The sequence below is a fragment of the Gekko japonicus genome, unplaced genomic scaffold (assembly GCF_001447785.1).
Source record: "Gekko japonicus isolate JY-2015 unplaced genomic scaffold, Gekko_japonicus_V1.1 scaffold2085, whole genome shotgun sequence".
NCBI lineage: Eukaryota > Metazoa > Chordata > Lepidosauria > Squamata > Gekkonidae > Gekko > Gekko japonicus.
In genome coordinates, this window is record NW_015167115.1 from 288,372 (window position 1) to 313,517 (window position 25,146).

The 25,146-nt window shown below is 47.0% G+C and overlaps 1 protein-coding gene across 1 annotated transcript in view; it reads right to left on the reverse strand.

The window, feature by feature from the left end:
* Window positions 1–4,638: 4,638 nt before the first annotated feature.
* NELFCD (negative elongation factor complex member C/D) overlaps window positions 4,639–25,146 on the reverse strand; it is a 28,248-nt gene continuing 7,740 nt past the window's right edge. Inside the window, 9 exon segments of the mRNA XM_015412972.1 lie at window positions 4,639–5,654; window positions 6,846–6,975; window positions 10,448–10,543; window positions 12,105–12,219; window positions 13,593–13,732; window positions 16,037–16,171; window positions 17,119–17,284; window positions 19,290–19,420; window positions 21,532–21,684. Of these exon segments, the coding sequence (XP_015268458.1) occupies window positions 5,620–5,654; window positions 6,846–6,975; window positions 10,448–10,543; window positions 12,105–12,219; window positions 13,593–13,732; window positions 16,037–16,171; window positions 17,119–17,284; window positions 19,290–19,420; window positions 21,532–21,684 (1,101 nt within the window). The 3' untranslated portion in view covers window positions 4,639–5,619.

Consider the following 25,146-nt stretch of genomic DNA (forward strand, 5'->3'; position numbering starts at 1 on the left):
ACAGGCTTCCTCGGGAGGTGGTGGGCTCTCCTCCTTTGGAGGCTTTGGCCATCTGACAGCAATGTTGATTCTGTGAACTTAGGCAGATCATGAGGGAGGGAGGGCAGGAAGGGTCGCCTCAGTGCGTAGTTCTTGTGGCCCTTTCTGTACGTGCCCAGGGAAATGCTGATTGCCACTTTGGGGGTCAGGAAGCAATCCTGGAGGGTTGTCATCTTCTGAGTGTGGAACAGTGGTCACTGTGGGTGTGGAGGGGAAGGTATTTGTGAATTTCCTGCATTGTGCAGGGGGTTGGACTAGATGGCCCTGGAGGTCCCTTCCAACTCTATGGTTCCATGTGGTGGTGGTGGTGGTGGAAAGTGCGGTCAAGTCGCAGTCGACTTATGGCAACCCTGTAGGGTTTTCAAGGCTAGAGATGCTCAGAGGTGGTTTGCCATTGCCTGCCTCGGTGTAGTGACCCTGGGCTTCCTTGGTGGCCTCCCATCCAAACACGAACCAGGACCAACCCTACTTAGCTTTTGAGATCTAACAAGATCAGGGTAGCGGGAGCCATCCAGGTTGGGGGCCGATGAGATTGGGCTAACCTGGCTCAGCTGTAGTGACCTACGGAATGGATAGTGCCGGCAAGCGAGAGGTTCTGTTGTCGTCCATGATGTACGTACAGCAATCTATTTTAGGATACGTTGGAGATGAGTCGTAACCCTTTGTTCTTTTGATTCAGCAGCACTATGTAAGGAGAGGGCAGCATCTTCCATCTGATCTTTGGATGTACTTAACAAGTGGCCTGATGTGTTGGTGGTGGTGTTTTTAAACGAAGGACACATTTGACTCCGAATGCCTCAGCATTTGGGGCGAAACTGGTGTGAATCAGTGTTCCACCGAAGGGGTGTGGGGGTGGGTTCTGGATCAAGGTGAATCGGATGGATCGTGGACTGGACGTTTGTGCTGATAAACTGTATTTATTTATTTATTTCAACTTGCTACCCTGCTCGAACCCCCCAGGGGGTCTCTGAGCGGCTTACAGTTAACCGTTATCCCTTACCTATGGCCACATATATATACTGGGGTGGGGACTGTCCTAACAACACCCAGTGGAGGGACATTATTCGATCTTCTTCCTTCTGGAACGGCTCGTCGGCTCGGCTTCTTCTGGCTTTTTTCTGGCCCCAGGGGCCTCTACTTGACAAGAAGCGGCTCCCCCTAATTCATCTGTTTTTTAAATCTCTGCCTTTGCTCTTCCAATCAAAACAGAGGATGATGGAACTCTTCACTTTCGGCACAGTAAAGAGAAGCAAGAAAGCCTTTGGGAGAAGTCAGTGTGGTATTCCACATGTTGCCTGCCTCCGCCGGTGTTATCAAGACATTTAAAGCCACCAACACTGAGCCAGCTTTTTGTGGTCTGGCCTTCCAGGCAACTGTTAACTTCGGTCACAAGGTGCCTGATCGTGCGCTGTCTGTGCTCGGATTCTTAGGACACCGGCAGCCAATGCTCCCTCTGAGCTGTGGAGTCCTGGGCGCAAAAATCCTACTTTGCGAGCTGCCAGCATTAAAATCGTGAGCAGGCAGGTGATTTGAGACGACTGCATAAATTAGTCTGCTCTGGACTGGAGCCGTCCTTCCTGAGCCAAGACAAAAATGTGTGGGCCAGAGGGTAAAAAAACTGGGCACTAGCTCACATTGACTCAGCTTAGAGGGAACACTGCTGGCAGCTACAGCCAAATCACTGGAAGGACACCAACCGAGTGAACCGTGAAAGGACCCAGACGGGAAAACGGTACACTCAATAGCCATTTTCAGCTGGCTAAGCATTGACCAGGTCAAGCTTCTTGCAGATTTTGCAGTAAAGCATTATAATAGCTCTGGCTGTAGGCTGCTGCTACGATCAAGAGCAGAACTTCCTGGTTTATGATAATTTGTTCAATGCAGCAACACCAGTTCTCCTCTAGGGAACTTCTGCATCAAGATTCAGCTTTGCATTACTTCACACAAGGGACAGCAGCCTTCAGGTACTCTTGGCTGCGTACAGATGGTGAGCAGTTTTATGGCACTGTCTCCTGAGACTGACAAAGCCCTGTAATACGAGTCTTCAAGACTAACAGAAATCAGTACAACAGAAGATCCCCTTACCAATCTTCCATGTGGCTTTGCTTCTTTTAGCCATGTGTTTTTGCATAGGAAAGCAGAGAAGCATTGTTTGTGTTGATCTGGAGCAGGGAGAGCGGCATTCCCCCGAGGCCGCCGGAAATCTTGGCTGTTGACTTCTCCGCACCTGGGCTCAACGATTGCACTGTACTAGATGATGCACTAGAATTGCACTGTGCCTTGGACTAGACAAGTGGTGGACTTGCCAAAAAGGCTTCCCTCCTAGCCCCTAAGGACAATGGTCAGGGTGGCTCAAGTGGTTAAGACGCTGAACTGCAGGCTGTGGAAGGTCAGTAGTTCAGCAGTTTGAGACCCGGGTGCCGCATGACGGAGTGAGCTCCCATCTCTAGTTCCAGCTCCTGCCAACCTAGCAGTTCGAAAGCAAGAAATTGCAAGTAGATAAATAGGGACCACTTCGGTGGGAAGGCAACAGCGTTCCGTGCGCCTTGGGGTTTAGTCATGCCGGCCACATGACCAATGCTCCCTCTAAGCTGTGGAGTCTTGTGAGCAAAAATTCTATTTCGTGAGCTACTGGCATTAAAGTTGTGAGCAAGCAATCTGGCTACTGCATAAATTAGTTTGCTCTGGAGCCATCCTTCCTGAGCTAAGACAAAAATGTGTGAGCTGGAGATTAAAAAACTGAGCTAGCTCACACTAACTCAGTTTACAGGGAACACTGCACATGACCACGGAAACATCTTCGGACAGTGCTGGCTCTTCGGCTTTGAAACGGAGACGAGCACCATAACCCTAGAGTCGGATGCGACTGGCTTTCGAGCAAGGGAACCCTTACCTTTAAGGCTACTTATCTGAGTCTGCCATATAAATGAAGGGTACAGACTGGACGCCGCTAAGTTGCAAAAGAAGTGACAGCAGCTGCCACAGTCTTAAGTCACCCCCTAGAGGTGACTTAAGGGCAGCATCCTGGTGTGATTGTGCCCATGCCCTGTTCCTGCCGTTCAGATCAGAAGTGGTCCCTGCCTGGTTTCTGGCAGCCAGTGTTCCAGGGAACGGCGAAACAGCAGCAACTTGCTTCGGCACAAACTCCTGGAATCGAGACAACAGGTCAGAATTTGTGACTGACTAAAACTCTGCTGCTCATCTCAGATTGTGTCAGGGAACAATTAGTGGTTGATAATAGAATAGTAGAATCACAGAGTTGGAAGGGGCCATACAGGCCATCTAGTCCAACCCCCTGCTCAATGCAGGACCAGCCTAGAGCATCCCTGACAACTGTCTGTCCAGCCGCTGCTTAATGACTGCCAGTGAGGGGGAGCTCAGCACCTCCCTAAGCGGCTGATTCCACCGCTGAAAACCCTTACTGTCCAAAAGGTTTTCCTAAGATCCAGCCGGTACCTTCCCAACCCATTCTTGTGAGTGCTATCCTCTGCTGCCAACAGGAACAGCTCCCTGCCCTCCTCTCAGTGACAGCCCTTCAGATACTTCAAGAGAGCAATCATGTCCCCCTTCTCAACCTCCTCTTCTCCAGACTGAACATTCCCAAGTCCCTCAGCCTTTCCTCATAGGGCTCGGTCTCCAGGCCCCTGATCAACGGTGCTTACCTTGGTGGGTCACAAGCTGTGCAGGCCAGACAAAAGATCCCCCCCCAACCTGACCTTAAGCAGTGGCCGGGTAATCTTAATTCTGGACTGAAGCCTCTTGCCACAGATGGAATGAAAACCACACACACACCACTCCCTGAGCTTGTTGGACCCCTAACGGCCAAGAGGCCAGTGCCATGCTTTGAGAGGAGCCACTGCACTGTTCAATTGTGTAAAGACCCACCTTCATCATTCCGGTGGAGGAGGGGTTCCCGACCCTTTTGACCCTGTTTAAACTTGAAATAAGGCAACGTTCTTTTAAAAAACACAGAATTTATTAGAACTCATACTCCTTTCTGGACTTGGTTATTGAAAAGGCAGTACTAACCTGTAGGGATGGGCATGAACTGGCTCACAAACTTAAGTTCGTGATGAATTCTGGCTGGTTCGTGGTTTACAAATCGAAAAAGCCGCTATGAACTTCCATGATTTTTGAGGCAGTTCATGAAGAGCAGAAAGCAGGGGTTTAAATGGCTCAGAGCCATTTAAATCTCAGCAATTAATTAATGAATTATCATATGACATTGTGTGTAGAATAGCCAGGGGATCCTAAGATTGTCTGGCATCCAGAAGTTCTAGCTCTTTTAGCGCTATGGTCCACTAGGTAGCAAGCTAGAATTGTTTTTAAGGCAAGAGACATTTCAGAAGCGGTTTGCCTTTGCCTGCTTCTGTGTTCCGGCCCTGGTATTCCTTGACGGTCGCCTTTCCAAATACTAGCCAAAGCCGGCCCCGCTTAGCTTCTGAAATCTGATGAGATCGGGCTAGCCTGGGCTATCCAGGTCAGGGCTAAATCCCATCTTTCTGCTCCCAGTGAAAAACAGTTGATTGGGGGAGGGGGAAGAGACTCCTGCTTTCAGTTCCCTGCTGCTTTTTGTGGGGTGACCCCTGCTTTCTGCTCCCTGCAAAAAGCAGCAGAGAGCAGAAAGCAGGGGTCACAAACCACTACCAACCAGTTCAGTTCATAAACCAACCCCCTCAGTTTGTACCGGTTCATGGTTTGCTCACGAACTGAACCGCAAAAATGCAGTCCGTGGCCATTCCTACTGACCTGCAGAATGCTACATTGGTCCTGCGCATCCAGATGCTTCAACAGTAGATGCTGTCATGTGGTACTGAAACCTGTAGTCATGGCTGACTTAAAAATATATATAAATACACAACATTACAGTGTTTCTTCAAGGGGACCTGCAGAGAACTAGTGGTTATCTATAAATATCTGTGGCCAAAGAATTTAACATTTTTTTAAAGAAAAGGACATTGCTATGCAGAGGCTACCAAGAGAGTGCCACAACTGCTATGCAACAGAGCACTAACAGCCGATTCACTGATTTAACTGGATGACTAGCGCTAGCTCTTCTGTTCTTAGACTCATGTAAGACATTTCTGAATAGGAGAGTAGATCAGACAAATAAACCAACAGCTTTGTCATGAGATGCCACAGAACTGTTAGGGATCAAACGGCCTGCACAAGCTATTAACACAACACTTTCTCAGCCACAAATCACCTGTGTATGCAACGCAGAGTGGGGGAAACATCTTTAGGAGCAATTTTGTCAGCTGTTGCATTACCCACTTTCTGTTTGGCTATGGAAACACAGATCTTGCACCTGTAGTCACAAGCACACGATACTTCACTGTTCCCCTTACTCTACAAAAGGTTTTGGGTGCTAGTAGTTCTCTGAAGTCATGGGGAGGAAAAAAAACACCTGTTCCCTAAATAAAGTAAACTTTTAATTTCACTGGTTAAAAAGTCCTCAGTTAACCCGAATTGCCAAGCGATTCTTTGCTTCTTGTTGGATGCCATCCATACCATCCTACGCTGCACAACGCAAAGGAGGAATCGTCTATGGAATCGGGACTGCAGCTTCTCTTTCCTGGCTCAGTTGACCATGATGAAGTTCGATTTACAATGTGCTTTGAAAACAAAAGCAAGGAGACACGTCACTCTAGTATATTATCATCATCACTGACAAGATTTTTTTTTACCCCACCTTTCCGCTCTCACATCTAGTATACTATCATCATCACTGACAAGATTTTTTTTACCCCACCTTTCCGCTCTCACAGGGCTACCGAGGCGGCTAATAAAACAAACAAATTAAAACCTCCCCTTAAAAGCCATTAAAACCAACACATGGACATATCATTAAAACAAGTTAAAAACCAGAGTTTAAAATCAGTACAAAAGATTTTTTTAAAAACCAACAGTTAAAACATCGGGGAGGAAGAAGGGATCATTGAGGGAATGCGGAGTGAAACAAAAAAAGTCTTCACCCACTGGTGGGAGAGAGCAACAGAAGGCGAATCCTCCCTGGGGACCGATTTCCAGAGTTTTGGGGCCACTACAGAGAAGGCCCTCTCCCAGAAGGTGGGCCATCTGAAGATGACCACAGTGGTCTGGTAGGTTCACAAGGGACTGAGCGGTCCTTCAGGTATGTTGGTCCCAAACCACACAGAGCTTTAAATGTCAGCGTCAGCACCTTGAATTGAGCCCGGAAACTAATCGGAAGCCAGTGTAGGTGAGCCAAAGCTGGAGTGATATGGTCCCTATGACCCACTACAGTCAACATCCTGGCTGCAGCGGTCTGCACCAACTGACGCTTTTGAATGCTTTTCAAGGGCCGCCCCACGTAGACCGCATGGCAGTAATCCAATCTAGACATAACCAGAGTCTGCACCACAGTGGCCAGATCCTTCCTGCCCAGGAAAGGCTGCAGCTGCCTAACCAGTTGATGCTGGTAAAAGAATACCTGGCCACAGCTGCCACCAGTTTATCTAGCATTAGGCTGGTAACCCCCCCAAAAAAACTATGGACTTGCTCTTTCAAGGGGAATGCCACCCCATCCAGAATAGCTGACATGGGATTAAGCTTCAGTTTATTAGTATACAATGCATGTGTGACTAAGGTCACTTACGCCCAGAGCTCTGCGCCTCTGTCCCCTATTTTTTATTTTGGCTTCCACATGACGTTGTCATGCTTCTGCCAACCTTCCGGGCTTTCTTCAGGTTTTCAGATTCGAGAAGTGAAGTTTCCAGGCTCGTATAGATCACATAAACCGACTTGGCAATTCGATGCACAGATGAGAATGATGCAAAACGTCGTACCTATGAATTCCGTGACGGGGTCATGCTCGCCTTCTGTCTTGATAGTGCCTGCAATGCTGTCATTCTCCAGGATTGGGAGAAAAAGCTGCACAAAGTCAGAGGTATACGGAGGGGCGATCACATCTAGCACCTGAAGAGAGACCAGGTATCAGGAGTCTGCAGGTCTGACTCTTCAAAATGGAGCAATAAAGACACTGACCGGAACTTTTGTTTGCTGCTCTGAAATCAGTCTAACAGCTAAGAGGAAAGGCTGCATATGTGCACAGAATTATAGAGTTGGAAGGGACATCCGTGCAGCCAGCTTGTGTGTGCACACGTACAACGGGGGACAGCAGGTTGACGGTGTTTCAGCCAAGGTAGAGATAAGCCCCAGCACAGTGGTAGAGCGCTTGCTTTGCATACAGAATAAAACAGGTTTAAACTAAAGGGAGTTCAGGTCGCGGGGCTAGGAAGGACCTCTTCCAGTGATCCTGGAGGACTGATGCTAATCAGAGCAGGCTATACAGGCTAGATGGGCCAATGATCTGATTGGGTACAAGGCAGCTTCTTGCAGAGCAAGGCACCGTTCCGCTCATGACCAGCGTTGTGTCATGAACCAACACACATTAGCTGATAAACAAGACGACAAAAATGAAAAAAAAAATCAGAATTGGGGCAAAGGACGGATTTATTCAAAGATACCAAACATCACTGAGAGCCAATGAGTCCATCAAAGGAAGCAAAGGAAATTCATTTGAGGGTCTGTGTATTTCCCTGATACAGAGTTGAGATTTTAGAAAAATCTGTTGGGATCCTTGAGTACATTTTGCTTTGGACCATTTCCCCCACTGTTTTGGCCATTCAACTACTACATGACCTGTAGATCTTTCAAAGCTTAATAACTTTGATGATAGCTGGCCTATCGCCATAGCTAGAAGAAGAGCTGGATTTATACCCTGCCTTTCACTTGACGTCTCAGAGCGGCTTACAATCTCCTTCCCTTCCCCTCCCCACCGCAAACACCCTGTGAGGTAGGTGGGGCTGAGAGCTCCGAAAGAACTGCTCTTGAGAGAACAGCTCTGAGAGAACTGTGACTAACCCAAGGTCACCCAGCTGGTTGCATGTGGAGGAGTGGTGAATCAAACCCGGTTCTCCAGATTACAATCTGCCGCACTTAACCACTGCACCAAACTGGCTGTGCACCAATTAGCCACTGCAAATGAAACTAGTTCACATAAATTACTTAAAATGTTTTTAACTCTCTCTTTCCAGGCCGCAAGTCCTACACCGTTTGAAACAACCCCACCGCGGGGCCATAGGCCAGCGGGAGGGGAACGTAAATAAAGAACAAACACCGAAAGAAAAATGCTAACTACAAAAATAAAGAAAGAGAAACTAACTAAACGCAAGTTTAGCAAAAAAAGTTTGGTACTTAGCAGACCGAGGCAGAAGGCGTCCTACCAGCGCGGCGGTCAGAAGAGAACTGGCGGGATCTGCGTGCCCCTCCTTGGTCATGCGCAGTGGAGCCGGCGCGTGACCTGGGAGAGGCGCGAAAATCCCTTTTGCTAGCTATCGGTACCGAGAAGGTCAGCGCAGGCGCAGAGTATTCCCAAGGGTGTGATGCACAGAGACCACGAAGAAGATCAAAGCGTTCCCAAACTGCCACGACAAGAGCTTAATTGCCTTCCTAGAGCAGAGCAGCCCTGCCACTCGCCTTGCCCCAGTCCCTTCTAGTTCACCTCTGGCTGAGGCCACACCTGCAGGACAGTGTCATAGATGGACAGTGTCATAGATGCAACGAACATAACTAATGTGTTATGATGAGGGGGACGTGGGCCCAGTTGGTCTGCTAACAAAGCATTCCCAAACTGCCACGAAAGAACTTAATTGCCTTCTTGGAGCAGAGCAGCCCCGCCACTCGCCTTGCCCCAGTCCCTTCTAGTTCACCTCTGACTGAGGCCACACCTGCAGAAAAGCTTCCAGGTGCTTTCATTTATTTTTTATAATGTTATAATTGTTTTAGGATTATCTAAATCATGTACTGTGTGTTTTATTCTTTTGTAAGCCGCCCTGAGCTGGCCTTGGCTGGGAGGGGCGGGGTATAAATCAGATAATAAATACATTTTTTAAAATGAATTTTATTTATATCCCACCTTTCTCCCCAGTGGGCACCCCAGAGTGCTTACAACACTCTCCTTTCTTCCATTTTATCCTCACAACAACACTCCTGCGAGGCAAGTCAAGCCGAGAGTGTGTGACTGGCCCAGATTCACCCAGAAAACGTCCATGGCAGATTGGAATTCGAACTCGGGTCTCCCCAGATCCTAGTCCAGCGTCCTAACCGTGATGCCGGTCTGGCCCTCCTGCGGCAGTTGTCTGTTTTGACAGCAGCCTGAGTGGTTCGGGGCTGGAGGGGCACGCTTTCATGTCTCTCTGGGCTCGTGCCCACTGAACGCTGCAGTGGCCTTTCTTCGTCTCCGTTTTGTTGACAAGAAGTCTCTACTGCCACCTGACAGCAAGGCTGGTTCTGTGAACTCAGGCAGGGAGGGCAGGGAGGGTTGCCTCAGTGCTTAGTTCTTGTGGCCCTTTCTTATACGCTCAGGGAAATGCAGATCGCCACTTTGGGGTCAGGAAGCCATTTTCCTCCAGGCCAGTTTGGCTGGGGATCCTGGAGGTTTTTTGCCATCTTCTGGGCATGGATCAGGGGTCACTGGGGGAGTGTGTGTGTGGGGGGGGAGGCATTTGTGAATTTCCTGCCTTGTGCAGGTGGTTGGACTAGATGACACGCTGGGTCCCTTCCAATTCTATGATTCTGTGATACCCCTTCAGCTTGTTACAGCTTATCTTTGCTGTAAAACTCAAAGTCTAGCAAGCCCTCAATCGGAGAATTGCTCCTGAGGGGTCTTCGCAGGATGTAAGAAAGTAAGCTAAGAGGGTGAACGGGCAGGACAAGGTCGCTCGGTATGACTGAATTTTACTCCTGAAATACAATGGGGCCAGCTAGCTTGGCTGTGGAATGGAGCAGCTCTGGAACAAAGAAGAGGTCCTGGGAGAAATGACTCATTGAGGGACAGCTGGCTCCATGACTACTATCCTAAGCACTGTGATCTAATCCAAGTACTGTTAGGCATGCTATTCAGCAGCTTTGCCTAACAAAAGGGCCCTAGGCGTATACCTTAAGGAGGTTACCTCCAACAGATGCTACTCTTCTCCTTGCTTTATTGTGAAATAATTCTGCCTTGAATGCACTTCCTGGCCACACTTCCTTCTCACCTGGCGCTTTCACTCCCTCCAACACAAGCCAGGGGGTTGCTTTGGACTTCATGGGATAACCCCCCCCCACCGCCCCAGATGACAATTGTTCCTTGTCCCCCACCCCCAATGTAGGTCTGCCAGCTCCAGGTTGGGAAATACCTGGAGATTTTAGGGGTGGAGCCCGAGGAGGGCGGGGTTTGGGGAGGGACTTCAATGGTGGCATAATGCCCTAGAGTCTACCTTCCAAAGTGGCCGTTTTCTCCAGGGGAACTGATCTCTGTCACCTGGAGATCAGTTGTGATTCCAGGGGATCTCCCGCCCCCACCTGGAGGTTGGCAACCCTACCCCAATCCTGTAATTTCCGTCACCTGCTCCATGACGTCAAGCTGAGAGTGCTCTGTCTCGAAGAGCTTGACAAGCAGCTGCAAGACCAGAGGGTGAAGCAGTTGATGGCATGTGCTGATCTGCAAAATGGAAAGTCAGTCTGTAGGATGCCCGATATTAGTGCAAAACTTGCTCAATGGTCGCCCATTGGAACCCCTCCTCCTAGAAGTGCTTTTTTAAACAAACAACACAAAACAAAAACTGCCAAACAAGAAAAACTGCTGCTAAGAATGTTCAAACAGCTAACCTGGAATCCTTATAACACAAACTCATCCCAAATCTTTTAGCAACAGGCAAGGGCACAGAAGGGTTCCTTTTCATTGACCATCAATTCATCTCCAGGAGACAGGAGGATAGTTTAAAAGTCTATAAGCATCCTCAAGAATCAATGAACATTCTTAACAAGGTAAGGCAGTATATAAAGATTACTAAATATTTGTTGATGCGGTGTAAATTTTAATTAGGATTGGGGGGGAAAACACTCTTGAATATTACACATATGTCATGTACATGAATTGTGTTTATTCTGTTGTTGATCATCCTTGTTATCTATATGTTAAATCTTTTTATCAAATTCTTATTTCCCTTTTAGTTTCTGTACTCCTATCTTGGTTAAAAATAAAAAAAATACATTTAAGATATCAATGAACATTCTAACACAAAACTGATACGAGCAATAACTTCCTCCCCAAAAGACTGAATAACCGGAGAGGCCCAAAGCATACATTTAAGACAAATGCCCATTTCCAATAATCCAATGGATTGAGGGACCTTACAACCTTACCACTGTTTGAGCGTACAGCACATGGATGACAACTGCACATGGACCTATTTTAGATATCTGAAAATCTTTTACAGAGGCCCATCTGTAAACGTGCTGCCACTGTTGTTATATATTTCTTTCTTTCTGTTTGGTGTAATTAAAATAAAAACCAAACACACAAACTCATCCCCGTATAGCACCCAACTGATGTGATATTTGTGGGCTGCCATTTTGTAGACTTCTGAACTGTTCATTGGCTGCTTACTTCACACTTTTCACAGCTACGGGAAAGCTTCAAGGTAATGAAGCTGTCAAAAATGGAGGGGGGGGGAGAGGGAAGTGTGGGAAAGAGCTCTCACTTTCCCACAAACAGGGGCTGTGTGGATTTCACAATTCCGCATAAACAAACGGGAAACCTGATACCAAGCCTGGCATTCGGCAACTTTAACATCAGCTTTCATTTAAAACTGCCTCCCTCATCCCCAAGTTTACTAACACTTAACAGGTGCAAAGAGAACACCTGGAAGAGTGTGAATACAATCCCTGGGGAACTCTCAGAAGCCAAAGGAAGCCTCAAGCAGGCCTTCCAGTATCCAGGGAGAGGGCTTCAACCCCGTGCATAGTTGTTTACCCCTTTCTAAAACTAGCACCACCAGATAGATTCAGGTGGGGGTAGCTGTGTTGATCTGAAGCAATAGAACAACGTTTGAGTCCAGTGGCACATTGAAGAGCAACAAGGTTTAATTCTGGGTATCAGCTTTTGTGTGCCACTGGACTCAGACTTTGTTCCAGCACAAGCTAATTACTGAAGACACAGACTACTGCTTTTCTTGGAACACATTTAATCTAGAGCAGCACACACACAACTCCGGTCTTACCTCATCCAACAGTGCCAAATGCACTGGGGTATGATCCGTCTGGAGCTGGAAATAGCGGGGCTCTGACACTGTCCAGTCGACCCATTTCAGTACCCCCATTGCTACTACTGGAAACCTAAAGATATAGGGAAACCACATTAAATATGCCAACTTCAGACTTCTGCCCTATGAATTAAACCGCACAGCTGGTTGGCTCTCAAGAAGCTGCTAACAGTGGGACTTTCTTCCAAGGCATAGAGTCGTATGGCAGAGGGCTCTCTGTCCTAAAGCAAAGCACAGCTGTATCTATGGGCTCTAACACTGTTTCAACGCAGAGTTTTAGAACATGAAGGTGTGCCAGGAGGACTTCTCAATTTCTCTTTTGCCAAACTGCCATTGACTGATTCAGCCTACTGATGTTCCAAGTGAATTACGCTGGCACTGGCAAACCTCCTTCGGTTTCCCCAGCCTACCATCCCTATATAGTCATCATTTCCCCCCCACACAACATTTCTGAAAGAAGACCAGGCAGATGTAATTCTTCGAGTCTGATGTGGCCTCCTTACTGTTCTGGTCTGGCAGCCAAGACCCTAATTGATAGAACAATCTCTGACTCATCCAAGAAAATGGTGCAGTTCTCCAAAGACTGAAAGTGTCACCTGTCTTAACAAGCAGGCAAAGGACTTCCCATAAAAAGGACCTTAGATGAGACTTGCTATATAACGGACTACAAGGAAATGCAGCCCCAGGATCGTTCTGGGCCATCAGCATGCTGGGCTTTTAATTCAACTATTCAAAAAGAAAGAAAGTTAAAAACAGAAGAAGAAGAGAAGAGATTGGATTTATACCCTGCCCTTCACTACCCAAAGGTGTCTCAGAGCTCCTTTCCCTTCCCCTCCCCACAACAGACACCCTGTGAGGTAGGTGGGGCTGAGAGAGCTCTTTCAAGAACTGCCCTTTCAAGGACAGCTCTTATCAGAGCGATGGCTTGCCCAAGGTCATCCAGCAGCTGCAAGTGGAGGAGTGGGGAATCAAACCCGGTTCTCCCAGATTAGAGTCCGCGCACTTAACCACTACACCAAACACCAAATGAAGTGGTACTGAGCAAATATGGCCACCAAAACACTGTCTAGTAATTCCACAGCAGAAGGCGGTCATTTTCTACAGTGCAGAGAATCACCGGTTGAGGAGCAAGGGGAAAAAAAGACAGAATTAAGCATAACAGGTTCCGACATGTGCTTCTGAGACACAGAAAAAGTTTCCAGAATGTTGAGAAGGCAGGCATTTCACAGAACCTTTGTGCATGTTTAAAAGAAACGTCACTTCAGCAAAACGAAGAAGATCGCCGGCATAAAGACTGAGCCTGCAAATTTCTCTGCTCCCTCCACACTGCTCTGAAGCAGAACACTTCCAGAATGATGTTACAAAGGAGAACACCATCTTTCCTTAGAACACTGTTTAATGCACGCTTGGACCGTATACAGACTTTTATCCAAAGGAGGGACTTACCTGATGCACTGGTAAAGGGTGCTCAGCTCTGCTACAAGTTCAGATGCTCCCTTATTCTCATTACAGCAGAGATTATGAACCGTTTCAACAGCTTTTGAGGTGGACTTGAGCTCGTCTTTATTTATGCCCATTCTCTTGTTCTATGAATGTTACAGGATATGGTTTGGAAGGCCAAAAAACAAAACAAAACACCAACCCTCACATTTAAATTGCTTTTAAATGCTGGAACACAGTACAATCTTCACTTTGTTAACCCTTTTGAAAAGTGACGACTTTGTGGTCCCTACCAATGCTCCCTCTAAGCTGTGGAGTCTTGTGAGCAAAAATTCTGCTTTGTGAGCTACTGGCATTAAAGTTGTGAGCGAGCAATCTGGCTACTGCATAAATTAGTTTGCTCTGGAGCCCTCCTTCCTGAGCGAAGACGAAAATGTGCGAGCTGGAGGCTAAAAAACTGTGAGCTAGCTCACACTAACTCATCTTAGAGGGACTCCCTACATGTATTTCACCTGAGTTATTTCACAGACTGAATTAACTTATTAGATAATGTGTAAAGCTACTCCAGATTTAATACCATGAAGAAATGGTAATTTTTTTTTGATGAGGCATAAGATGGTCCATTTAGATATCTAGATATTATACCAGCATACACACTTAAAATTCCAGCTCACTTACATGGAATTGACAACACGTTCTGGCTAGAAGAACCATATGTTTACTAGTCCAACACCTTTGCTCTGAGACAGAGTTTTCTATATTAAAATAAGTATGGCATACACCATTAAAATAAGTCCATAGACCATGTACTACAAAAAGGTGTCATATTTGAAACTGAGGTTAAAGGAAGGCATGCCAGGAATATAATTTTAGCAGAATCATAATCCAGATAGCTCCAACTTTTAGCAAGCTACTGGTCTTTGCTGACTCTAACACTGGCCCATTTTTCATGATAGTTATATAAGAAGAAGAAGAGAAGAAGAAGAGATTGGATTTATACACTGCCCTTCACTCGGAGTCTCAGAGCAGCTTACAAACTCCTTTCCCCACCCCTCCCCACAACAGACACCTCGTGAGGTAGGTGGGGCTGAGAGAGCTCTGACAGAACTGAAAGAACAGCTCTGACAGAACTATGGCTTGCCTGAGGTCATCCAGCAGCTGCAAGTGGAGGAGTGGGGAATCAAACCCAGTTCTCCAAGATTAGAGCCCACACACTTAACCACTACACCAAACTGGCTAGATTACTGAGCATACAGAAACCACTACTTATTTATAAGGAGAGAAAAGCTTGGCTTGCCTGACTTCACCTGCAGAGGTAAAAATCAAGTCTTAAGAGAGCCAGTGTGGTGTAGTGGTTAAGTGCACCTGGCTGGATGACCTTGGGCAAGCCGTAGTTCTGATAAGAGCTGTCCTTGAAAAAGAGCAGTTTCTGTTAGAGCTCTCTCAGCCCCACGTACCTCACAGGGTGTCTGTTGTGGGGAGGGGAAGGGAAAGGAGTTCGTAAGCCGCTCTGAGACTTCTTTGGGTAGTGAAGGGTAGTGAAGGGCGGGGTATAAATCCAATCTCTTCTTCTCTTCTTCTTCTTCTTAAAGCTTTATTCCAAATCAGGTCTCCCTAAACTATTTTGAGCCTGCCAATCTTTGGAACAGGACAGTGGGCACAACCACAGAATAGCTGCGACAGGAAGCAGATCCAACTGCAAAATATCAAAGAGTGAGGTTATGCGTGACTCTAATAGTAATTCTTTAATATTTCATGTGGGTACCTTTTAAAATGAACACACTGTTTAAAAAAAAATCTTTTATACATGCAGCTCACCTCCAGCCATGCAGTGAAGATCCTTGTGCTGTGGTGGCAGCACAAAGCAGCATTTTTTTAAAAAAATCTGCGCAGCAAATCAGATCTTCATCGGCCGATCAGAAGTCCGGCTGGACAAAATCCCCACCTGGCCCCACCCACTTTCTTAAAACACTTGGGGGGGGGGCCACCAGGAAAAAGTGTCAGCAGGTGTTATGGCCCCCAAACTGAAGACATGGAATTCAGTGCCACAGGAGGTGGTGGTGGCTACAAGCATGGACGGCTTCAAGAGGGAGCTGGATAAACGTATGGAGCAGAGGTCCATCAGTGGCTATTAGCCACAAGTTATAGATAGGAACTCTCAGTTTGGGGCAAGTGATGCTCTGTATTCGTGGTGCTGGGGGGGCAACAGTGTGAGGGCTTCTAGTGTCCTGGCCCCACTGGTGGTCCTCCTGATGGCACCTGGTATTTTTGGCCACTGTGTGACAGAGCGTTGGACTGGATGGGCCATTGGCCTGATCCAACATTGGCTTCTCTTATGTTCTTATGTACTGTTCTAAGTGATGGTGAAGCATAAAATGACACATCCCTTTCCCAGTTTCAATGCACAGATTTGCCCCAAAGCAGCGTCGGTCTGCTCCAACTGAGCTTACCTTTTTCCATGTTTCGACAACGCTAGCTGCGTAGGCCAAGATATGGATATATTTGTGCTTATGGTCCTGATTGATCTTAGCACCAGGTTTAAACAGCGAGAGCATGAAGAGATCCAGGAAAGCAGGCACTCGGATCTGCGAAAGAAAGAGGCAAGAATTACGGTGATTTCAAAAGCGCCCTTGGAACATACGGAAGTAAACCCGAATGTGCTCTCTCGCCGAGATAACAGCACTTATGACGGCGGCATGGTAATGTTGGTGGTGGAACCAGGGGGAGGGGGGTGCTGATTCTTCTTCTCCCAACGCCCCTCCCCTCCACACAAAGTGTCCCTAATCCCAGGAGGAAAATTTTAGGCTGGGCTGCTGCAGGAGGATCCCATTCTGTGAGTTGACTCAGTTTGTGATTATTTGGAGCTAACTGTAGGTACAGATTACATGCAACTTTCTATTCAGGGTGAAGTAAATTTCATACACCGGCATTTAGTAAAAGGCCCATTAGAAACCAGGAGCCAATTGTAATTGGCGGCATGCACAAATATCCCACAACCAACAAGGTGCTGAGAAATCTGTATCAACAAAATAGACCCTGAAAGCATTGTATAGTCTGAATCCCACCCACCCGCCCCCGTTTATGTAGGGCACACTGTGCTTACTCCAGTGGGGAAGCCATGTTAGCGTACTGTAGCAAAACGAAACAGAAGTCCGATGGCACCTTAAAGACTAACAACATTTATTCCAGGAGGGCAGCCGTGTTGGTCTGAAGCAACAGAACAAGATTTGAGTCCAGTGGCACCTTTAGGACCAACAAAGTTTAACTCTGGGCATAAGCTTTCCTGTTTGGCATTCTTTCACTGTTACTGCTCCCTCCCCGGTTGTACGCTCATGTTTTACTGAATTGTTTAAAAAGGAGGAGGAGGAGGAAGAGGAGGAATAAATCAATATTTACTCCATAGCAAGTTCATAGCCATTAAATATTTTAGGTTTCCTGTCCAACAAGACGCGGTGGGGCTGCGACCCCTTTTTGATGCTCCCGAAACAGAGAAACAAAAAGCTGATCCTTCAAAAGACAGACTGCTACTCACCAGCTCTACTGGAGGGGGATCCATGCTTGTGAACATTTTGAACAGGACTGTGATGTCCGCTGGGTTCAGAGCTCCTTTCGACAACATGGCTCCGAGAGCTTGGCAGGCCCGGGGGTAGGAGGCGGCAGTTCCCAGAGCTAAAGTGATCTGACTAGCATCATGGCCTCTTGACAAAGAACAGGAGAGAGAACATGAGCACTAATTGTAGGCACTCCGCGGAACAAGCCGTGTCAGACAGTCCAGCAGGGGAAATAATACTGAGCAGTTTTCAAAGGGAAACATGCTTGTTAAATATGGCCTGCTTGCAAACAAGACGGCAGGGAAGTATCCACTCAACTGAGCTCAGACCTGAGAATGGTCACCGGCCTTTAGGCTCATACCCACAGACCTAACTATACTTAAAGCGGCATGTCAGTCATTCCCATTCAAGATCGCTAGACATGCTTATTTTGTGTAGAAAATTTCTAGACTGCTTTTCCAGTTAAAAGTGCAAGAAGCAACGTGCCAAAAATCAAAAAAATCAAATCCAAAGTAGAATAAACAAAGTAGAAAGAAGAACAATCATGACAGCAGAATATCAGAATACCAGTAAAACTGCAAGGAGTAAAGGTAAAGGTTCCCTTGTTCGAAAGCCAGTCGAATCCGACTCTAGGGTTGCGGTGCTCATCTCCGTTTCAAAGCCGAAGAGCCAGCGCTGTCTGAAGACGTTTCCGTGGTCATGTGGCCGGCATGACTAAACACCAAGGCACACGGAACGCTGTTACCTTCCCACCAAAGTGGTACCTATTTATCTACTTGCAATTTCTTGCTTTCGAACTGCTAGGTTGGCAGGAACTGGAACTAGAGACGGGAGCTCACTCCGTCTTGCGGCACCCGGGTCTTGAACTGCTGAACTACTGACCTTCCACAGCCTGCAGTTCAGCGTCTTAACCACTTGAGCCACTGCAGCAAGGAGTAAAACACTCCATAAAAGTGAAAGGCAAATACTATGACCTTTTCTTCAACAACAGGTTAAGTGCCCCACAAAACTGTCTGGGAAGGGTGTAATTCAGAACTCAGCCCCTGAAAGGCCTTTCTCCTGGTTACAGCCTACTTTTTAGGGTGGCAGTGGTGGGAAGGGGTTCAACAGGTAGAATCACAGAGTTAGAAGGGACCTCCAGGGTCATCTAGTCCAACTCCCTGCACAGTGCAGGATATATAGATCTCAAAGACCTGACAGGTACAGAAGGCACCAGTATCCCCAAGCCTCAGCACCTTGAATCGTGCCCAGCAGCAGATTGGTAAATATCCTCCATGCCCTGACCTGGATGGCCCTGATCTTGGAAACTAAGCAGGGTCAGTGCCGGTTAGTACATGGAGGGGAAACGCATGCAGTGGGAAACAACTTCTGTTTATCTCTTGCCTTCTCTTGCTTGCTATAAGCTGGCAACCTGATGGCACTTTCCACCACCCAATTAATAATGCACTCTCGAGTTAACAATGCGGTTGCCATATTATGGACCATCAGAATTTTCAAGGACAGTCCTGTTAATCTAGCCCAGCTATTGCAAAAGGATGGATGTCTGGATAGATCTACATTATTTCCAATCCTAACGTTTCAGGTCTGGATGCTGATGCTTGAAAGTTAAACAGCATAGAAAAATAAAGAATATGTTACGTTAAGGAAAAGCCTCAGACCTGTGCAAACCCTATTTAATGGCTAACTTGAACTAGAAGTTTTACATCATGTCTGAAAAATGCTCTGACCTTGAAAAGGGTGATCCCCCCCCCCCAAGGAAAACGCAATTCTGTAGTTGTGGAACAGCCACTGAATATGCATCTCCTTGTATGTTCTCTTGTTGAAGGCTGATACAGAACATTCTGTTTCTTTTAGGGCACTGCTATGGGATGTGGTGATGGTCCTTGAGCTCAGAAGCTCCCTGGACATACCCTGTGGCACACCAAGATTGGGAAGATTTATTTTGCCAGGTTTATACTGAGCAAGTTGGCTTGATACTGCTCTGATATTCTACCAATGACTTGATTTCCAGGGTAGGTTCAAGTTTCTAATAATCCCCCAGAATGAACTGTAAGCGTGGAATGGAGCGGGTGACCTTTTATATTAGGCAATCCAAGGAGGGAGAGAACAGAAGAGATAGAAGCAAAGTATACATTAAGAATATAGACTTTACTTTTCGTGAGCAAACCGCTGAACCTCTTGCGCAATCCTGCGCACAGCAGAACCACCTTGTTCTTCCTGGGCCAGTATGGACATCATTGCCTGGGCAAAGAGGTACGTATGTTCTCCGTGGCACACCATTTTCTGCAAATGCAACCAAGAGACAGACTATCAGCCACTCTGGAATGGGTCAGTAATGTCAACACGTTGTGCTCATGAAGAAGCAACAAAAGGATGTCCTATGAAAGCAAAAACAAACCTGGCAATGATATAACTGCGTGCCGTCAAGTTGCAACAGGCTCGTGGTGACCCCAGGAGCAAGGGGGCTTTCAAGGCGAGGGATGGGCAGGGGTGGCTTTGCCATGGCCTTTCTCTGCACAGGAGCCCCAGTCATCCCGGGTGGTCTCCCGTCCAAGTGCTGACCACAGCTGGCCCCCTGGATACCTTCCAAGTTCTGAAGAGATTGGGCTAGAGTGGGCTGTTAGGCTGCCGATGCCGACATGGTGCTTGGCACTTCATTTTTACAAGCACGGTTCTGGTGTTCCGTTATAATTGGCAAAGAGCAAGAAAAGGCCATCCTCTGCATATAACAATATATTCTGGTTTAGCTTCAGTCACCCAATTCAGTTTGGTGGCCACCAAAACTAACTTTGTGAGCCCTGGGGATTGAATTTGGGAAGGGAAGGGCATTTACCTTTGAAAGGACGGCACGAGCAGCAACTTCTGCAAAAGCTCATGGGAAGGGAGAGAAAACCATCCTAATTTCCACCAATGAGCTACTGCATGTTGGAAATTAGGGAGTTTCCACCACTGGGCTTTTGCAGAAGCAGTTGCTTGTGCCTTCCATGCAAAAGCAAACGCCCTTCCCAAATCCCGCCCCCCATTCCTTCCTGTTCATTCTCTATGGCAGAAATTAGAAGGGTTTCCTCTCACTGAACTTTTGTATCAGGGGCAACATCAGCCAGAAGCTATTTACACATCCTTTCTTTTTCTCTATGCCGTAGAAGCTCCTTGAGACACAGATCTGGAGCAGCGGAATTGTTTAAACCTATTGCTTAAGGGACATAAGGACTGAAATAAATTTTGCAACTGCCAGTATAACTTCAGGATTCCCATCACTCAATAATAAGGGTATTCCTTCACACACAGGTAATATTTGTGCATCGCACAAAACTCAGCTGAGAAGAGAAGTTTCTCCTTTTTCCATGGGGAGGAGTTGCTTTCTCTGCCTTCTCACTGGGATTTTTTTGCAGGATGTTTTAGGGATGCTGGAGGGGGAGGCTGGCATCACTGCTGGACAGCAGCCAAGTGAATTGGTGGAGCTAAACGGAAAGGAAGCCAGCAGCACAATTATTTATTCAGCTGAATGGCAACGAAAGGAATAAGTAGTTAAATACCTACTGCCCCCAGACTTGTAATTTTTTTTGATAACTACGGCACAGTTTCAGGTGGGCTGCCATATTGGTCTGAAGCAAGAGAACAACGTTTGAGTCCAGTGTCGCCTTTAAGACCAACAAAGTTGAACTCTGGGTAGCTGAAGACGTATGCATGCACATGAAAGCTTATACCCATAATTAAATTTTGTTGGCCTTAAATGTGTACCACTGGACTCAAACTTTGTTCCATGGTAGTTTGACAGCCACACTACACAACAGGATGTGTAGACAATGGATGAGGAAGAGACAGATACTGGAGACAACCAGCGAGTTCTGAGATACAACTGGTTACTGGACCCTGGACAAGTAGATTCAGCATCCCAGGGACAGCTGGGTTCAGGTCCAGTCGCATCTTAGAGACCCCACAAGATTTTCAGGATATAAAGCTTTTGAGATTCAAGGCTCCCTTTGTCAGATACCCGGAAACTCTTATTGGTCTCTAAGATGCTGCTGGATTCGAATCCAGCTGTTCTACCACAGACCAACACAGCTAGCCTCTATAAGCATCCCAGGAAATCACCCAGAGGAGGAGGAAGCATCTAAGTGCCCCTGGATCATTTTTTATGCCTTGTATAGTATCGATAACTCTTATGTTATTGTTTTTTTTTCAATTTTATTGTATTTTTTTATTTTGTAAATTGCCTGGAATAGAGAGGCAGCATATACGTCTTCTAAATAAATAAACACAATCCGTGCAAACCCGTTCGCACACTTCCCATATCGGATACCTTTGGGATGTAACACTGATTTGAGATATAACAGGCCTGCTACCCTTGGAAGGAAAAAAGGGAAAAGAGAGAGAGAGCAGACGATGCTTACGGCAAATTCAGGCAGATTCTTCTCCAGGTTTTCTTCTCCACCGTCTAAGATGGTCGCCAGGGAGGTACGCAGAACTCGAGAAAAGACTTCTAACTGCTGGCACGCTGTGGACACACTGGTTATCTCTCCCTGGTACCCAGCATCAGAGATAAGCTGTAACAAAGAGCAGCAGCAGCAGCTAAGAAAGCAGCAGCATCACAGGCCGGGAGGAGGTTCGTGGTCACTGGAGATTTCAGGTGTGCTTTCAGAAGTCACTACTACCTTTAACCGGAATGAAACTGAAGAAAGACTATAACTAAAAAGTTTTTTTTAATTAGTGAGCTAACAACACCCTTTTGCTCCCGGGCTGATAAAACCTGCTGAAGATCAGTGATCGATACTTTTTACTTGGTGTATTTACCCAGTTGTCAGATCCCAAGTCAGGATAACAAACCCACGTTCCAAAGAAGTAAGATTTATTTCCAAAGCATGGTTGATCATGAACATACAGAGATTGTTCAGAATAAAGACAATACACAGGGGCAACGTAATATAGGAACTTCAAACTTGGTTAACCCAATGGGCACAATTCCCTCGCAAGGGAGCTGATTAGAAAAGGCGCGAAGCAGCCTGAGAACCACAACAGCTAATACCATAAACACAAGTTGAGTTCACACGGGAAATGTAATTAAGCTAGGCAAGAAGACATAACACTCCAACGTCCACCTGCAGGAGACACTTGGCAGTTACAGCAGCATACCAGAAGAGGATAACAAGGGGGGGGAGGGAAGGAAGAGGGACGGGACGTGTCCCAGAGAAATGGCAGCTCGCTGACACCAGTGTATTAGATCTTAAGGCAGACAGAAGTCGGCATGAGCAAGGTCCTCCCCATTCTCCTGACTTCTCAGGGTCAACGAGACACGCCCACAGCAACTGCCCCATGTCCTCCTGAACTCCCTACTGCAAATATCCAGAAAGCCCCTGCTCACCACACCACTCTGGTCTGCCTAACAGAGGACAACAAGCGCTTATTATGGTGAACGTAAGGATGCGAAGGCGTGGATACACCGCTAGCATACGAAGGACGTGCTCCTTACAATTTAATCAGATCCTAAGCCCAAAACACATGACATGAGAAGACTTCCCTTTCAGATGGGTCCTTTAAACAAGTGGCAGCTGTGGCCAGGAGTGCCTTTTGACAGCTTCGACTGATCAGCCAGTTGGAGCCTTTCCTGGGCAGGAAACATTTGCCCACTGTCGCCCACGCCCTGGTTACATCTCGATTCGGTTACTGCAATGCACCCTACATGGGACTGCCTCTGAAAAGTGTTTGGGAATGTCGGTTGGTGCAGAAGGCTGTAGCCAGGATGTTGTGCAGTGGGTCGCGGGGACCGTATCACTCTCTAGGCACAATTCAATGACCTTTAAAGCCATCCATGGCTCGGGACCAGCATACCTGAAGGACCGCCTACCTCCTCACGAACCTACCCAACTGTCAGACCTTGCTTCGCTTCACATAGTCTGCCATAGACGCCAGGGGAGGGGAATTCCTAGGGTGGGAGGAGCAAGTGCAGGGTGTGTGAATGCTCTATCTTAGACGGCGTAACTTTCCTGAAGACGTGCCTCTCCCCGGTTCACAGGGCGATGACCCTGAAGCTCCTAGTGCCAGCTTGTGTAGCAGGTAATGGGATCGTATATTCCCATGAGAAGGGGGGGGTAGAGACACGGGAGCCTGGCTGTATGACATATGAGTGGGCCTTAGGAGGGGTTACAGTTTGAACTTTCTACATCTAGGCATGTACCTGCCAAAACGCTTTAGAACTGACACAGTACTGTTAAATGCCTGGAACTCGTTTATATCTCAATAAAGCCTTTCTCTGCCAGAGACGGTGTGGTTGAGAGTAACTTGCCCCAAAGTCTGACACCAACCTCCAGAGTCATCTTCCAAATCCTGCTTTAGGTGTCCTCCTTCTGAGATTCTGTGGGTGGCAAACTGGACGAGGGAATTCTCAGCCAGGACACGGAAACACCGGAACTCTCTGCCCTGAGATACTCCCCTGTCCCCTTCTGCTGTTGTCTTCCACCAGTGGGTGAAGACTTGTTTCTTCTGGCATTCCCTTAACGGTCTCCCCTTCCTGCACTGTTTTTAATTATTGTTTTTATGTGATGTGTACTTTACTGTAATGTACATGTATTTAGAGAGCCAGTTTGGTGTAGTGGTTAAGTGCGTGGACTCTAATCTGGGAGAACCGGGTTTGATTCCCCACTCCTCCACTTGCACCTGCTGGATGACCTTGGGCAAGCCCTAGTTCTGGCACAGCTGTCCTTGAAAAAGAGCAGTTTCTGTCAGAGCTCTCTCAGCCCCATCTACCTCACAGGGTGTCTGTTGTGGGGAGGGGAAGGGAAAGGGGTTTGTAAGCTGCTCTGAGACTTCTTTGGGTAGTGAAGGGTGGAGTATAAATCCAATCTCTTCTCTTCTTCTTCTTTCACTTGGTTTTAATTGTTTGAACCATGTTTCTGTTTTGGCTTTAAATATTTATATTATGTATGTTTTTAATTCCGTTAGCTGCCTTGATGACCATGAGGAGGACAGAAAGGTGGGGCATACCTTTTATAAATAACTAAAAATAATAAAACACACCTGCTTGGCTTCTGAAGACAAATGGATTTTTCTTTAAGGTGGCATCCACATACCTCCAAGGGTAAAGTGCAAGAAACAAAAGCAAGCAAGCAAACAAAAATGTCCTGTATCAAAACAAGTTTTGGAAAAACCATTTTCCATTAACTGTGGGAGAACAGCATTTTATCCCTAAGATGTTTGAAACCTTTCAATACATTTGAGTGCCTTCCGAAGCCAAAGTGGGTTGAAGGGGCTGAATGAAAGGAATCTGACTCAAAGTAAATACATTTAGGTTAACAACATGACACACAAACCAATACTACCATTCTTACGTAATTCACAGTACTGACGTCTGAAGTCGGCAGCTATATAAAATGTTGGTTCAGTACCATACATTCATTGGTACACATACACATCGAGAGATAGCTGAATAAGGCACTTCCGGTTTGTGGATCAGTGATGGCGGTCGTCCTCCCCGGACCTTGGGGGAGCGACTTGCACACCAGCAGGTTGGAGGGGTGCTCCCTCAAGTAGCACCCCCATGGAGCCTTTGGGATAGGCTCCAGGCCAGAGGGCTTTTGAGGGGTAGCCTCTTTGATGGTGTAAAGCCGGAGAATTTGAGGCTCCCCTCCGCCCTGATGGTCTGGCTGCTGCGTGGCCTTCGGGCACAAGCTGGTTTGACCAGGACAAGCGCTGGAGATCGAGCGGAACAGCGTTGAAGCTAGCGAGGTCAGAGAAATTGACCGACAATGAACGTGAGTTCAAAATAAGTGGACGATTGTAAAAAGCAAATTATCCCCCCCCCATGGGAAAGCGGATCGCAAAGAGGGATGCCTCTTATGCGAAAAGACTGATAAGTGAGACGAAGGGGGAGGAAAAACAGTGAGTGTGTTTTGAGAGGCTTACTTGATTGCTGACAGTGTGGGAGCAATCTTTAGAGCCAGAGGGAAGTGTCAGTAACTGTAAACAAATCGTGAAAAATGGCTGCCGTGCAAAGAAAGCTGAAACCAAAACCT